Source organism: Piliocolobus tephrosceles, chromosome 7 (assembly GCF_002776525.5).
Source record: "Piliocolobus tephrosceles isolate RC106 chromosome 7, ASM277652v3, whole genome shotgun sequence".
Classification (NCBI taxonomy): Eukaryota; Metazoa; Chordata; class Mammalia; order Primates; family Cercopithecidae; genus Piliocolobus; species Piliocolobus tephrosceles.
In genome coordinates, this window is record NC_045440.1 from 20,396,929 (window position 1) to 20,413,833 (window position 16,905).

At 55.3% G+C, this 16,905-nt stretch overlaps 1 protein-coding gene across 2 annotated transcripts in view; it reads left to right on the forward strand.

Moving 5' to 3' along the window:
• Nucleotides 1–10,149, forward strand: part of BMP1 (bone morphogenetic protein 1) — a 47,572-nt gene extending 37,423 nt beyond the window's left edge. For both annotated transcript variants that reach the window (XR_002732523.1, XM_023216682.1), the window contains exons 17-20: nucleotides 4,705–4,832; nucleotides 5,152–5,365; nucleotides 7,278–7,528; nucleotides 9,415–10,149. Coding sequence is in view for 1 of the 2 variants with exons in the window: in XM_023216682.1 (XP_023072450.1) it covers nucleotides 4,705–4,832; nucleotides 5,152–5,365; nucleotides 7,278–7,528; nucleotides 9,415–9,549 (728 nt within the window). In the remaining variant the exon portion in view is untranslated. The remainder of the gene's footprint in view (nucleotides 1–4,704; nucleotides 4,833–5,151; nucleotides 5,366–7,277; nucleotides 7,529–9,414) is intronic.
• Nucleotides 10,150–16,905: the final 6,756 nt, after the last annotated feature.

Sequence of the window (16,905 nt, forward strand, 5' to 3'; positions counted from 1 at the left end):
AGCCCTGCTGCTTCGCTAGCTGTGTGCCTTTGAGTGACTCTTGACCCTCTCTGTGCCTTGGTTTGCTCCTGCGTAAAAGGTAGATAATGATAATAGTACCCACCTCAGAGGGGCATTGGGAGCTTGACATGCCCCAAGCGGGGCCTGGCTCACCGCAAGCACAGTGGCATCTGTTACCATTATCCGTCGCACGTATAACCCCTGGGGATGCTCAGAACAGGGCCGCTGCCTTCCTGGCAGTGAAGCCCTGCACACATTTAAAAATAGCTCTAGGCCAGGCACGGTGGCTCATGCCTGTAATCCCAGCACTTTGGGAGGCCGAGGCAGGAGGATCTCTTGAGCTCAGGCATTCAAGACCAGCCTAGGCAACATAGTGAGACCCCGTCTCTATTTTATTTTTAAACAGGTTTTTAAACTAAAAATAAAGTAAAATAGGCCAGCGCAGTGGTTCACACCTGTAATCCTAGTACTTTGGGAGGCTGAGGCGGGCAGATTGCTTCAGCCCGGGAGTTAAAGACCAACCTGGGCAATATGGCGAAACCCCATCTCTGCAATAAATACAAAAAATTAGCTGGGTGTAGTGGTGCACGCCTATAGTCCCAGCTACCCTGAAGGCTGAGGTGGGAGAATCACCTGAGTCTGGGGAGGCTGAGGCTCCATGAGCCGAGATCACACCACTGCACTCCAGCCTGGGTGACGGAGTGGGAAAAAACAAATAAAAATATAAATAAATAAATAAAGCAAAATAAAAACAGCTCTCAGGGCATCACCAGCCTGGGTGACAGACTGGGAATAAATAAATAAATAAATAAAGCAAAATAAAAACAGTTCTCAGGGCATCACCAGCCTGGGTGACACACTGGGAATGAATGAATGAATAAATAAATAAATAAAGCAAAATAAAAACAGCTCTCAGGGCGTCACCAGTATCCCCTAATACCTCCTGGGACTTGATACCTCACAGGCCTGCTCTAAGTCAGGGATTCCCCTGTGGCCCTTGCCTGCTGGGTGTATCCAATCCCAGCAGCACAACATAGACTTGCCTCTACCACTGAACGTCTGTGTGACTTTGGGTGAGTCACTCAACCTCTCTGTGTTTCAGTTTCCTCATCCATGAAATGATAAAAAATGATAGGCCAGGCGCAGTGGCTCACGCCTGTAATCCCAGTACTTTGGGAGGCCAAGGCGGGCGGATCACTTGAGGTCAGGAGTTCAGGACCAGCTTGACCAACATGATGAAACCCCATCTCTACTAAAAATACAAAAAATTAGCCGGACGTGGTGGCACGCACCTGTAATCCCAGCTACTCAGGAGGCTGAGGCAGAAGAATTGCTTGAACCTGGAAGGCAGAGGTTGCAGTAAGCCGAGATCATGCCATTGCACTCCAGCCTGGGCAACAGAGCAAGACTCCATTTCAAAAACTAAAATTAATAGAAATGATGCCTACCTTGCAAGGTACTAAGCTTTATAGACATGGCTCTGAGCCCTTAGCACCATGCTTGGCAAGTGATTCTTCCTACCCTGGTTAGGTTGACAACCCAGGTATAAACAGATGCGCTGCTCACAAGCAGACACAGAACCGAAGACCTCAACAGTGAACCAGTGGACAGTCGGGGGCTTCCAACCCTGTGACCTCAGGCTTCCCAAATACACAGTTCCTGAGTCATGGAACTAGCTAGAGGGGACCTTATACTGATGTTGTCTAAACTGCATTCTGCCTCTGTACTCCCTTGTGTCAAAAGATGGTTTGATAAAGAACAGAATCCATAAGATAGCCAGGACAGGGGTGAAGCTCCTGGAGAAGATGGACTGTTTACCTTTCCATCTGCTGACTCACCTTAGAAGCACGTGTGGTTTCTTACTCAGGTGGTAGGTTAATTACAGATCCGTAAGCATTTCCTGATTGCTACAGAGGACCCAGCACTTTGCAAAGATCTGTAGGGAATTCAAGACAGGAGCCCCTCTGTTCCCATGGAGATTGCAGCCTAGCTGGGGAGAGACATGGGCGTGCAAGGAACACAGGGGGCATGGAAGGCCAGAGCGCAAAGAGGGAGGGCAGGGGGCTGTGTGAACTCACCGATGGGTAATAGTGACAGGTCATGGTTCAAGTGTGGGTAGACAGGAGCTTCACCTGCCTCCACCAGGTACTTGCGAGGGCCCTGTTTTTGGGGGTCTCGTGCTGCATCTTGCCCATCCTTTTCCCCACCAGCCATAGTGCCTGGCCACCTCTTTCCCCGAGTAAAATCTGTCCGATGACATGATCATGAATAATGATCATCAGCTTTTAAATTTGAGTTGGGGCCGGGCGTGGTGGCTCATGCCTATAATCCCAGCACTTGGGGAAGCTGAAGGGGGCGGAATGCCTGAGCTCAGGAGCTTGAGACCAGCCTGGGCAACATGGCAAAACCTGTCTCCACTAAAAATACAAAAAATTAGCCAGGCATGGTGGTACAAGCCTGTAGTCCCAGCTGCTTGGGAGGCTGAGGTACAAGAATTGCTTGAATCTGGGAGGTGTAGGTTGCAGTGAGCCAGGATCGCCCCCCCTCCCCCCCGCGGGGGGAAAAAGGGAAAGCCCCCGCCCCCCCCCCCCCCCCCCCGCTACAAAAAAAGAAAAAAAAAATTGAGTCGAGGAAGCCATGCTTTTCAGAGGCAGAAGTCAGATTGCCGTGGATTGAGGAGATCTGCAATGAGAGTGGCCGTAGCAAGTGTTCCGGAAGGCAGGCTGGAAAGAAAAGGAGAGAGGATGGGCTGTAGCTGGAGGGGCCTGGGAGAGCTCTTTCAGGATGTGTGAAGGTTCTGAGGCTGCAGAGCTGAGGGAGAGCGTGAGGCTGGATCATGTGTGGTGTGAGGGTTCCCAGGTGTGAGCAGCAATGAGCTGCAGCTCCCAGAAGGGCAGTCCATCCTGGTGGGGAGGAGGGATGCTTGAGGCTACAGGGCAGCAGGGCAGGTGGGTTTGCAGGTCGGAATCTGGAGGTTGAAACCATTCATAGTGGAGGGCCCTGGCTTTCTCAGGAGGTAGGAAAGAGGTGGTCTACCACTGGGAGCTGACACAGTGGCTTGAGAAGGGGGCTGGATGTTTGCAGCAATTACTACGGAGGTGAGAGATGGAGCTGGTAAAGGCCAAATCCAAAGAGTGTCAAGTGGTCTGGGGGCCCAGGTGAGGCTGGAGCCACAGGTGGGGTTTTCTAAGATGGTGCTGTGCAGAACCGGAGATGCAGGGCCACGCAGGGTGCAGAGGAGCAGGCTGGGTGGTCAGCCCTGCAGTCAGTTAAGTCAATCGAGGAGGAAATACTGGGAGAGAATAGAAAGATCAAGACCCTGGAGGTCTCTCTAAAATTAAGAGGCCAGCCGGGCACAGTGGCTCACGCCTGTGACCCTAGCACTTTGGGAAGCTGAGGCAGGAGGATCGCTTGAAACCAGGAGTTTGAGATCAGCGTGGGCAACATAGTGAGACCCCATCTCTACAAAAACTAAAAATGAAAAAAATTACACAGGTGCTATGCCTGTAGTCCCAACTACTTGGGAGGCTGAGGCAGGAGGATCACTCGAGCCTGGGAGCTCAAGGCTATGGTGAGCTATGATCGCACCACTGCACTCCAGCCTGGGTAGCAAAGTGAGAACCCATTTTTGTTTTTGTTTTTTAATTTTAATGAAGCCGAATGACCATGGTCAGGAAGATGATGTCCTGAGAACCCCAAGGAACAGGAAGTGGCCACAGAGGGGTGATGTGTTTGTGATGTGGAGAAACAGTGGATGACAAAGCCCTCAAGGAACTGAGAGGCCGTCTTGGGTGGACCATTATGTATCTGTTGACTTCACCTGGGAGGGTAGCAGGAGTGGGGGTGGGGAGAACTGAGTCAGGTGTCAAAGTCCCCTGTGACTGTCCAGGCTGCTGGAGATCAGTGGATGACAGCTTCAAGAAGGGGCACAGGTCAGCCGGGTGCAGTGGCTCATGCCTATAATCCCAGCACTTTGGAAGGCCTAGGCAGGTGGATCACTTGAGGCCAGGAGTTCAAGACCAGCCTGGCCAACATGGTGAAACCCTGTCTCTACTAAAAATACAAAAATTAGCCAGGTATAGTGGCTCACTGAGGCCTGTAATCCGAGCACTTTGGGAGGCCAAGGTGGGCAGATCACCTGAGGTGGTGAGACCAGCCTGGCCAACATGGCGAAACCCCATTTCTACTAAAAATACAAAATTTAGCCGGGCATGGTGGCGCACGCCTGTAATCCAAGATACTGAGGAGGCTAAGGCAGGAGAATCGCTTAAACCTGGGAGGTAGAGGTTGCAGTGAGCAGAGATGACACCACTGCATTCCAGCCTGGGCAACAGAGCGAGACTCCATCTCAAAAAAAAAAAAAAAAGAAAGAAAAAAAGAAAAATGGAGAGGCACAGGTGATGGGACCACTGTGCCCCAATACCTACAAAGGTCCAGGGGTTGCCCAGGGGAGCCTGCGATGGCTGCTTCATGAGTGCTGCCATGCGAGGCCTCACTCAAGGCTCTCGTAGGAATCAGGCAGCTAGATTTTCCCCAGACACAGATAACCTCATGAAAAAGAAATGATGCCTGCCTGCCATCCATTTCATAAGTGGGACAAGAGATGGAAGGAAGGAGGGGGGCAGGAGGGAAGGGCCTTCCCCGCAGGAGGCATTGGAGCTTGGGGTCCCTCTCTATCCCCTTCCGTCACTCGCTTCCCTGCAGCCGGCTGTGACCACAAGGTGACATCCACCAGTGGTACCATCACCAGCCCCAACTGGCCTGACAAGTATCCCAGCAAGAAGGAGTGCACGTGGGCCATCTCCAGCACCCCCGGGCACCGGGTCAAGCTGGTAAGGGGCCCCTTCCCACTCCTTATGTGGTGTGGCCACCCCCGGTCAGAGGCACTGCCCAGAGCCACACGGGCTGCAGGCTGAGCCCAGAGGCCTGCTATCCCCAGGAGACCCCAAGTCTGGCCTGGACAGAGCCCCTTTCCCAGTGTAAGTTAGGGGCATCCCTGCCTTTGCCCTATTCCTGGGCCCTCCTTCATTGTCATCCCCAGCTGTGGCCGCTCCCATGGGTGTCCGTGAGGCCTAGGTTTGGGGCCCCCGTCCTCGCCCCACCTGCCCTCCGGGCAAATTTTTAATCTGTGCTCCTTCCTCATCCCCCTAGACCTTCATGGAGATGGACATCGAGTCCCAGCCTGAGTGTGCCTACGACCACCTGGAGGTGTTCGACGGGCGAGACGCCAAGGCCCCCGTCCTCGGCCGCTTCTGTGGGAGCAAGAAGCCTGAGCCCGTCCTGGCCACAGGCAGCCGCATGTTTCTGCGCTTCTACTCAGATAACTCGGTCCAGCGAAAGGGCTTCCAGGCTTCCCACGCCACAGGTGCTGTCATTGGTTGTAGGAGTTTTCACTGAGCCTGGTCTCTAAGACAGGGGTAGAGTCGGGGGTTACAAAGCGGGTATGAAGGCATAGAGGGACTGAGCCCTGTGACCCAGGGCCGGGGGTGTGGGCGATGCAAACATTGTGTCCTGAGAACCAGGCCTGGGAGGCAGGCATAGGAGGATGTGGTTAGGGATTAGGATGGCAGTGATGACGACGGGCAGGAGAGGTTAGGGAACTCAGGGACAGAGAGGAAGGCCCCCAGAGGTCCCCCTGAGAGCATGCTGGCCACTGCAGCAGCCCAGCCACACACCAACTCTGAAATATACTCTATTCATTCTCCGATATTTATTTATTTATTTTTATTTTTATTTATTTTTTATTTTTTGAGATGAAGTCTTGCTTTGTTGCCCCGGCTGGAGTGCAGTGCTCTGATCTTGGCTCACTACAACCTCCTCTTCCTGGGTTCAAGCGATTCTCCTGCCACCGCCTCCTGTGTAGCTGGGATTACAGGAGCCCGCCACCATGCCCAGTTAATTTTTATATTTTTAGTAGAAACAGGGTTTCGTCATGTTGGCCAGGCTGGTCTCGAACTCCTGACCTCAGGTGATCCTTGCCCTTGGCCTCCCAAAGTGCTGAGATTACAGGCGTGAGTCACCATGCCCGCCCTGATACTTATTGACATGTAGTACGGATGAGTCTGTATCCTAAATGCAGGTCCCACAAACAGACCAAGCAAAGATGTCAGCCCTCGAGGGGCTTGCTCGGCTTTCACTTGCTTATTTATTCAGCAGCCATGGACTGAGCTCCCCTCTGCGAGAGGACTGAGGGGCGCGTGACCTGAATCAGGCATGAGCCCTTCACCCCTGCTCCCAACCCCATACTAGGAACTCACAGTCCAGGAGAGAGACAAGGCAGGCACCGCCCGTGACAGCATGAGTCCAAGCGGGAGCCAGGCAGGAAGAAAGGTACCCTGGCCTAACTGGGCATGAGTTGACAGAGGCATTCAAGGCAAGGGGAGGTACCCAGGCAGAGACGCAACCCCAGCCCAAGCCCAGGGTGTGCCCAGGTGACAGCAGGTCATTTGGTTTGGCCGGAGCAACAGGTGTGTGAGAACAGCAGGTTATGGGAATGATGTGGCTGCAGAGAAAGGCTGGAGCCCAGGGGGACGCCTTGAGTGCCAGACCAAGGATGCCACGAGGGAGCTTTGCAGTCTCCTCTTGGGTCCTGAGCCACCTGTCAGGGCATCCCCAGAGCTGATGGTCCACAGCTTCTCCTCTTCTCCTTCAACTCAGTCCCCGACCCAGCCCGACCCGGCCCTCTCCCGACCTCCTCTAGGAAGACCTGAGTGCCAGGTGCACAGAGGCCAGAGGGCCTGGGGAGGAGGGTGGCCCCATGCACTGTCCTCTGCCCCTCCCAGCACAAGGTCACAAACCGGAGGCCTGGAACTCCATCTGGCCCTCAGACCTGCTATGTTTGGCCCAGGCTGTGTTTTTTTTAAATGTGAGCCAACGCTTAAAAGTTAGGGGTTTTCATATAAAACCCAGATGTACGGCTTCTCTCTTGAAAATGGAAACTGCGGCAACACTGGGCCCACATTCTTCCATGACAGCCATCAGCTGGAGCAAATGAGCAATGTCCTCTTTAGACAAAGTGTGTGGTGCCTCGTGCCACCGCTCCACGCTGCCTTCCTCTCAGCGAGCCTCACCGCCTGTCCCCCTCAACCTAGGGCCAAGGTCCCTTTATTTAGAGATGGGGCAGCAGAGCACTGTTCTGGGCCAGACCCCCACCCACCCATCACTGGCCATGTGGCCTTCGTCTAGGCCTCCATCCTGCCGTGAGGATTCGGCATGGTGCGCCATGGAGCCTGGCACCTCCGGTGCTCAGGGCTGGTGGCCAATCTTGTCCTCTACAGAGTGCGGGGGCCAGGTACGGGCAGATGTGAAGACCAAGGACCTTTACTCCCACGCCCAGTTTGGCGACAACAACTACCCTGGGGGTGTGGACTGTGAGTGGGTCATCGTGGCCGAGGAAGGCTACGGCGTGGAGCTCGTGTTCCAGACCTTTGAGGTGGAGGAGGAGACTGACTGCGGCTACGACTACATGGAGCTCTTCGACGGCTACGACAGCACAGCCCCCAGGCTGGGGCGCTACTGTGGCTCAGGGGTGAGGCCCCTGCCCCTTGCCCTCCTGGCCCCATGCCCCATACTGTCCTCCACCCTTCTTGTCCCAATCCCCAAGACCTAGCGCCCACACAGGCCCCGGAAGTTGAGTGCAGCGTGCGTGTGGCCCTCTGTGGGAGCCCAGAGGCCCAGCCTGGTTGGGGCTGCTCGAAGACACTGTCCCATCCCCGACCTAGGAAACCCAGTCCTTTCTGGGCAACCTAGAGGTTCCTGTGGCCTCTGACCCAGGCCTGCTTCAGAACCAGTTGGCCAGGGCCTGCAGGGGATGGCGCTTCCCCTGTCCCTCCTTTCCTTACCCCTCCTCCAAGGCAGCCCACCAGGGTTAGTTAGGGGGGCAGAGGTTGGTACCAGAGCCGGGGACAGGGGGCCTGAGCGGAGTGGCCCTCACCAGTCCTTTTGCTGGAGCCATAAATACCCTTTTCATTTCCTCTGCCAATTTCTCCTCCTGGTGAGAGGCCAGCTTGTCCCAAAGCTCTTCCTGCTGCTGTCCCAGTGGCCCCTGGGCACTGCTTCTTGGTCCATAAAATGGCACATTCAGAGGCAATGAGCAAAAGTCAGCTCGATGGGCTTTTACCTAAGGACATGGGCTAGCCTTATGCGGAGGATTTATTTTCCTCCCTGTAAGAGCTTGCAGCTTCTTTTTTTTTTTTTCTTGTCCTTTCCTGAGGATTTCAAAGAGACAGACTTTTCTTCCTGCCCATCTCTCTCTCTTCCCCCCCACCACCCTCTCTCTGTCTGTCACACACACACACCCACACACACACACACCCGCTTGCATGCACTTTCAAACACACTGTCCCTCCTGTCACCTCCCTGGCCCCCTGCCTATCTCATGGCTGTGTCCCAGGCAGCCTGGGTGCCCCAGGAAGGGTTAAAGCTCCTGGAAGCTGCAGCAGCTGCTGGACCCAGCACTGGCCAAACCTTCCCCAGGAGCAGAGCTTCAGCCCTTGTGTGGCTGGCAGGGGCTGGGACAAGGTGGAGTCTGAAGCAGCTTGGCTGCCCTGGTGTCCCCTGGCTGCCAGGCTAGTGTCCCCTCCCCTCTTTGCTCTTTCTTCTGAATCACACACGAAATCAGATGTCCCCAGGTGTCTTCTTCCAGAGACCTCCCCCAGGCTGAGTCCACCAAAGGGACTTGGGGAAGAATCAAGGCCTCCTGGCATGGCACAACTACTGGGAATGTCCTCAAGGTTCTCAGAAATGATTTCTTCTGCGCCTGGAAGGCCAGGGTGTTGACGTCCGATGCTCTGCAGGCTGACCTCACTCAGTAGGCTTGCAGGAGGCCTCTAAGAAGGGCCTGGGAGCAGACTTTGGCCAGGTGCCAGAGGAGAGGTGGGGCGAGGTGTAGGGACGGCAGAGTCCAGGTCTAGGGGACACTGTGCTTCCCCCCAAAACTTCCTCCACACTCCAGCAGAGAAGTGGCTGTGCTGTCTTCCCTAAGAGTCCGCTGGGACGGCAGGAAGTCATGCCATTGAAAGAACCCCTCCCTTTGCAAAATACTTTGACATCGGTCCGGTCCTTTGTTCTTCCCTAGCACTCGTCCTAGGCATGGAGAGCAGAGAGCTTTTACTCCTGTTTGTGGCTGAGGGAAGTGAGGCCCAGAGATGGGAGGTGGCTTACCTGAGACTACACAACTCAGTTAGTAGTTATAGCGGAGCTGGGTTTACAGGAACTTAGGTCTCTTCAGCCCACGCCTTCTCCCCTCCGCAGGTTCCTCATTAAACTAGCAAGAAGCCCCTTGCTTCAAGGGTTGGGGAGAATCTGGTGGCTGCCCGGGAGTCTCCTGCCCCTCAGAGCCGGGGATCTTGGAGAGACAGGAGAGCAGCCCCAGCCCCTCTTCCTCCACCTTACCCCGTCCCTTTTCTCTGCCAGCCTCCTGAGGAGGTGTACTCAGCGGGGGATTCTGTCCTGGTGAAGTTCCACTCAGATGACACCATCACCAAAAAAGGTTTCCACCTGCGATACACCAGCACCAAGTTCCAGGACACACTCCACAGCAGGAAGTGACCACTGCCTGAACAGGGGCGGGGACCGGAGCCTGCTGCCCTTGGTCACCTAGACTGGACAGTGGGGGTGGGCGGAAGGCGAGGCACCATGCCTCTCCCGCAGGCCCCAGGACCTGCAGGGCCAATGGCCCGGTGAGACTGTCCATAGGAGGTGGGGGGAACTGGACTCTGGCATAAGCCACTTCCCCACAACCCCTCGACCAGCAAGGGGCTGGGGCCGGGGAGCAGAGCTTCCCCGAGACATTTCAAAGTCACCATTCCTCTCCTGGGGGGCCCTGCCTGGTGGCAAGAAGGAATGTCAGCAGGACGCCATTGCCGTCCCTGTGTCTGCACGCTGTATTGTGTATCGCCGGGGGCATTATCTTCATTGTAATGATGTTCATTTCCCACCCTTGCTCCAGCCTCGATTTGGTTTTATTTTGAGCCCCCACTACACCCCCCAGTTTCCTGGGGCACAAGTGTCTGTGTGTGTCCCCCAGGAGCCGCTGTGGAAAGCTGATGGGGAGGGGATGGAGAAACAAGACAGGGCTTCTCTCAGGCCCAGTGGCCGGTCAGCCACACCAGGGCACCACAGCCAATAAACCGAAAGTGTTACAGCCAATATCCTGTGCCAGATGCTGTCTGGGCCGTGGGGGGCGGGGCCGTCGTGTTCCAGATGTATGGGCTTGCTGTGGAGGCCGGCACGCGGCCAGGGCACCTGGCATCATGGACTGCCCTTCCCTCCCCTGATCCCAGGCCGCAGAGGGTGTGATTTCACACTCAGGCACACATGTTCTCGCAGGCACCCATCACAGCGCGCACACACCACATGCGCTGCTTGCGGTCCTCCCACAGGAGGGGAGGGCTGGAACGTTCCATAAAGAGGCTGTTTGGTAGGGAGGGAAGAAGGATGTGAAAGGGGTCAGGGGTGTCTGTCCGTCTGGGTTTTCTGTCTCTGCATCTGGGGAAGGAGCAGGTGGGCTGCAAGGGTGTCCACCTAGGTGAGCAAACGGGGATCAGAAAACCCACATCAGCTAGGACAGGTCCAGTTGGCCCCTGGTGCCTGCCTTCCTGCCAGTCAGATGCCAAGTGCCGCTCCCCATGGATCCCCCTGTCTTCGTGGAGACAAGAGCCAGAGCTCAGCAGCCACTGAGCAAACATTCCAGTTCTGGCCCCTCTTCCCAGACGACCCAAAGCTATGTCTCGTCCGGCCTCCTCCTTCCTGCCATTGCCCACCCCGCTTCCCCATCCCAGACCTGTGCCTCCCAGAGGCCAGGAGGAGAAATCACATCTCAGTTCCCTCTCTCCCCTCTTTCTATGTGGCTCTCAAAGGGAAAGAAAGCCCAGAGCAGCCCCAGCTCTTATGCCCGGGCTGGCCGCTCCCAGGGTCCAGAGAGAGGTAGGTGGCCTGCTGCAAGCCCCAGCGTTTCCTAGAGCCTTCAGTGGACTGGCAGGCTTTTCCTGGCTCCTTCCTGAGGCTGTGCCAGATGCTGTCTGGACCTGCAGGGGCCCCCACTCCCAGGAAGCAGCCTGGCACGGGGGACTCCATCTTGGCTCTTTAAGCAGAAGGTAGTAGTGGAAACCAGGCATGCTGCGAGTGTCGGATGTGTACACAGGGCCCTCTTCTTCCAGGAAGCCAGCCTGCTCTACTGCTCAGTCTGCAGCTGTCTCCTCCAGGTCTGACCACCAGCGTGGCCCCGGGGCCCTAAGAGAGAGCTAGAGGTGCCCAGGGGGGTTACTGCTTGTTGCGCCAGTAAAGTCACAGGTTGTGATGTCACAGCCGCTCCTCCCTGCTGCTGCTTCCCCTGAAAAGGAGGCTCAGGACAGCCCGGAGGGCCATGACAGAATGGACAGATCCCTATACTGGTGCAGCTGCCAGGGCATCTCACCCAGACATTGCCCACCCACTTGGCATGAGCTCTGCCACGAAGTTGGTGGTCAGTGGCCATAGGTCTCCTTACCAGCCCTCTGGGTCCTTCGGAAGCTCCAAGGACCACAGTCCCAGCTCACGGGCCAGGGTCATAACCCTGTCCAGGCAGGGGCTCCAACTCACAGAGATACATTGGGTCCCCCCACCCCAAACAGGGTCCTTATGGACAGCAACCCCCAGCTAGAGGCAGGCTCAGGATAACCCATGCAGCCACCTGGGCACAGCTGCCCAGGGTTCTAGACGAGCCCCCCACCCCCACCCAGTGCAGCTGCCCCTCTGTGCAGGTGATTCCATGGTAGAGGAAGGTACACTTGCCCCTCCTGTGTCCAGCACCTGAGGTCCCCTAGGGGCTTAGCTGAGGTCCCCCGGGGTCCTGCGCTCAGGATAAGCATTCACATGGGAAAAGCCAGGATGCAGCTGCCCCGACCCTACACTCCCAGCCCCAGTAGCCAGGTCAAGGTGAGCACATCCCTGGAGCTTCGGACTTTCTGGAGCCCTCGGCCAAGAAGGCAGCATGAGCCTGGCAGTCAGGAGACCTGGCTCTGCTACGCTTAGCTCTGTGACATTGGCCCGCTGCCCCCTCCCTGGTCCTCTGCTCCCTGAACCTATCACCTGTCCCCAGCACCCTTCCTGCCATGTCCTGAGAGACAGATTTGAAAATCCAACGTCTTGTCTCCGAAGCAGTCAGAGGGCAGGGCACCAGGCAATTGAAATGACTGGGACCCTCAGCAGAGATGTGGCAGCTTCCAGGGACAAGTGTTGGCTCAGTTGTAAAACAAGGAAAGTTGAGTGCCTGGCTCTGTCCCTCACTCCCTTTTTCTCTTTTTCCCTGCCCCTCCCTCTAACCCTACAGGAAACCCAGTAGTAAAAAGGTGACAAGCTTGGGAGCAAACAAAACCCATTTTGAACACCAGCTCCACCATTTGGTGGCTATGTGACCCTGGATGAGTCACTTCTTTGAACCTCAGGTTCTTCAATGTGGGATGATATGGTTGTGAAGGAATGAGGCCAAGCACGGTGGCTCGTGCCTGTAATCCCAAATGCTTTGGGAATCTAAGGTGGGAGGATCACTTGAGCCCGGGAGTTTGAGACTAGCCAGAGCAACGTAGCAAGACCCCGTCTCTACAAAAAATGTTTAAAAAATTATCTGGGAGTGGTGGTGCATGCCTGTAGTCCTAGCTATGCAGGAGGCTGACGTGGGAGGATTGCTTGAGCTGGGAGGTTGAGGCTGCAGTGGGCCGAGATCACACCACTGCACTCCAGTCTGAGTGACAGGAAAAACAAGAAGGAATGAGAGCCTTTGAAGAGAGCCGGTCATGGTGCCTGGCAAAGAGGGGGCTCTTAATAAATGGGCCTGCTTTTCCTTTCCTCTGCTAGCTCCCAGATAACTCTACTCCTGTGCTAAAAGGAAACTTTCAGGTACAAAAGTCGTTTCCAGGCAGGCACTAGGAGCTTAGTGTAGAATTCCCCCTGCCGGAGGGGCAATGCTGAGCCCACAGCAAGGAGGGGGCTGCAGGGCAGCAAGCGACATATTTCTGGCGAGCTGGTGGCCCTTTCTGGGCACCTCCCAAGTCACACCCTGTACTCGACTGTCCCTACGCATAAGGCTGATTCTAGAATCTGTGAAAAGATCTGTTGCTCCAGTTTGCAAAAATAGTAATGCCTGACTTGGAGAGTGAGGGACAGGGCAGCCAGATGTCTTCCCCAGAGGACCCTGAGCCCCCAGCCCAGCCTCCCGCCAACCAGAGCTGCCGCCTCTGCTGCCCCAGCCCCCTCCATCCCACACCCTCCCTTCCCCCATCCCTTGAACATCTGGTTTCAATCTCCTCCAGATGTTGTGGCCAAGCTGTTTTATGGCCAATCACCTCAGCTCCGCTTCCTGAAGGCCTCCCTCCACTTCGGGGAATGGACCCTCCTCGTCCCTTTCCTTGGGACCCCAGCCACCTCTCTCCTAGCATGGAGAAGAGACACATACCAAAGCCGAATGAAACTGCTGGCGTCCTCAGAGCGGGTGCCTCCCCTCCCTCCACTTTGTGGGATGCCCAGGGTTAAAAGGAAAGATGCTGGTCCCAGCACAGAGGAACGGCAGTGAAGTGTGGGTGTGCACTGGAGAAGAGGAGTTTCGGTTGTGAGTTGTGTGTGCTGGGGACCAAGCGTGTGCCACCATGTGTTTGTGTCAGGTATGTCTGTGTGTTTGTGCCTGCACAGCGGAACCCCTCACCTGGAATCTGAAGCCTCCCCTTGTGGCTGCCACCTTGTTTTCCCTGGCTGCCTGCACTGCCAGACAGAGCTAACTCAGGGCCCCTCAGCTGGGCAGTGGCAGCTATGGGTTCAGGATTGTCCCTCACCTGGGAGCTGTCTGTGCCTTCTAGGCTGTCCTCTAAATCCAGCCCAGGGAGGGTACGTGTGTAGGGGTGTGTGTGTGCGCACTGGCACGGGGCCCTCTCTCCCTCCACCAAGTCAGAACAGGCCAGAAAGGACCCCAGGGTGGACTCCAGTGGACCTTCTGACCCAGCTCTGTCTGACTGGTGCTTCGAGCAAGTATGGCAGGGTTGGCGGTACGCCGGGACTTGCCATCTGGACGGAGGAAGGAGAAGCAGAAGGCTCTCCGAAGGAACCTGCCTGGGGACCCTCACAACCCTACTTCCGTTCTGCCTTCATGCTCCACTATGAGGTCTCTGGGAGCCAATCTCTCCTCCCAAGAAACCCAAAAGGGTTCACAAAAGGAAGACTGGAGCCTGACCCTCTGGAGGACTGAAACCCTATCAGCTGGGAGTGGAGAATCCTGTGCGGGCCCGCCCAGAGGCAGAAGGGTTGATCCCAAGTCACTCCATCCTCAGAATGCTGGATTTGAGCTACTGCCCACTACTCCCTTTGTTTTTGAAAACTTAGAGTCTCGCTCTGTGACCCAAGCTGGACTGCAGTGGCATGATCATAGCTTACTGCAGCCTTGAACTCCTGGGCTCGAGTGATCCTCCCACGTCAGCCTCCCAAGTAGCTAGGACTACAGGTGCGTGACACCATGTCCTGCTCCGCTCCACTATGGCTTTAAAATAAGCTTCCATGCCATCTGTGACTCCACAGCCCCCCCTGGTGATATTCTGGAACTAGGCACAGACTTGCTTAACTGGCTTTGTGGAGGGGACCCCCGGGGGTGTCACTGTGTCTGAAACAGGACTATCCCAGGTAGCCCCTGACATACACTAAAGGAGACAGGCATAGGGCGAAAAAGGGGAAGATTCTGGTTTCTCAGTCAAAGCCTGGGCACTGTCACTTACTGGCTGTGAGACATGAGCAAGGCTTTGTGCCTCAGTTTCTACTTCTGTTAAGTGGGAATAATACTCCCCAGAACCATCGTGAAGACTAAAGAAGCTGATGTGTGTGACAGCGCCCAGGTGCCTGGTGCATAGTAGGCCCTCAGGAGCCGTCATCTGCCCTTCCGCTTTCCTTTCCACCCCAAAAAGGCTATGCCCTGAGCTCTGGATGACACACATGAACGTGGCCTTGAGTCAGGCAGTGTTGGTGAGGACTTTGACTTCTCTAGAGCTTTTCTACTCCAGCACAGGACCATATCAATAAGTTTGTAATAGATGCAGGCCAGGTGCAGTGACTCAAACCTATAATCCCAGCACTTTGGGAGGCAGGAGGATCACTTAAGCCCAGGAGTTTGAGACCAGCCTGGGCAACACAGGGAAACTCCATCTCTACAAAATAAAACATTTCTTAAAACCTAGCTGGGCAGGGTGGCATATGCCTGTGGTCCCAGCTGCTCTGGAGGCTGAGATGGGAGGATCGCTTGGGTACCAGAGGTTGAGGCTGCAGTGAACCATGATCGTGCCACTGCACTCCAGTCTGGACAACAGAGGAAGACCCTGTCTCAAGAAATAAAAATAATGGCCAGGCACGGTGGCTCACTCATACCTGTAATCCCAGCACTTTGGGAGGCTGAGGTGGGTGGATCACTTGAAGTCAGGAGTTCGAGACCAGCCTGGCCAACATGGTGAAAGCTCATCTCTATTAAACATACAAAAATTATGCAGCCGTGGTGGCATGCACCTGCAGTCCCAGCTACTTGGGAGGCTGGGAGGCTGAGGCTGGAGAATTGCTTGAACCTGGGAGGGGGAGGTTACACTGAGCTGAGATTGTGCACTGCACTCCAGCCTGGATGACATAGTGAGGCTCCATCTCAAAAATAATAATGATAATGATAATAAAATGATAGATGCAGAAGTGACTCGGATCTGTAAACGGGAGCTCTGTCGGGGAGCGGGCACACTCAGGCACTTGGGACAGGGACAGTTGGTGGCATCTGGGTCTGGAGTAATGGCAAGCAGCTGTAGTAGGAAGGCTTCAAAGACTCCAGAGGCTCCAAATGGAGTCTCCAGATGCTACGGGTCCTCTCCTAGGAGGCCCCATGTGGGAGGCCCCATATGGGAAACACTGGGTGGGACCAAAAGACTCCAAAGTCCCTTCCAAGCTGGAGACTCAGCCCTACATCCTGAGCCCCGCCTCCCACAGTGGACCAGGCGCTCCCTTTGAGCTGACTCCAGGTGGCCTGTCCTGTGGGCATTCCCACATGAGCTCCTCTGTGGTTTGCAGAACTCACCCACCCCATCACTGGCCCAGAGAGATGGGGCACTATAGGCTGAATGTTTATGTCCCCCCTAAATCCTAGGTTGACATTTATTTTCTTTTATTTTATTATTTTTGAGATGGAGTCTCACTCTGTCACCCAGGCTGGAGTGCAATGGTGCAGTCTCAGCTCACTGCAACCTCTGCCTCCTGGGTTCAAGCAATTCTCCTGCCTCAGGCTCCCAAGTAGCTGGGATTACAGGTGCCCACCACCATGCCCAGCTAATTTTGTATTTTCAGTAGAGATGGGGTTTCACCATATTGACCAGGCTGGTCTTGAACCCCTGACCTCCTGTGATCCACCTGCCTCAGCCTCCCAAAGTGCTGGGATTACCGGCGTGAGCCACCGTGCCCAGCCCTAGGTGGAAATTCTAACTCCAAGGTGATGGTTTTAGGAAGCGGGGCCTTGGAAGGAGATGAGGTCATGAGGGTGGGGCCACACGAATGGGATTAGTGCCTTAATGAAACGGGCCCAAGATGGCCTGGAGAAGTGGCTCATGCCTATAAACCCAAGCACTTTGGGAGGCCTAGGTGGGAGGATCACTTGAGGCCAGGAGTTTGAGGCCAGCCTGGGCAACAAGGTGAAACCCCCCAACTCTACAAAAAAAAAAAAAAAAAAAAGAGGGGCCAGAGAGCTTGCTCATCCCTTTCACCCTGTGAGGACACAGTGAAAAGAGCTATCTGTGAAGCAGGCCCTCACCAGACACAGCTTCTGCCAGCACCTTGATCTTGACCTCCTGAGTCTCCAGAACTATGAGAAATGAATCTGCGGTGTTTGAGCCACCCAGTCTGTGGCATTGTGTCACAGCAGCTCAA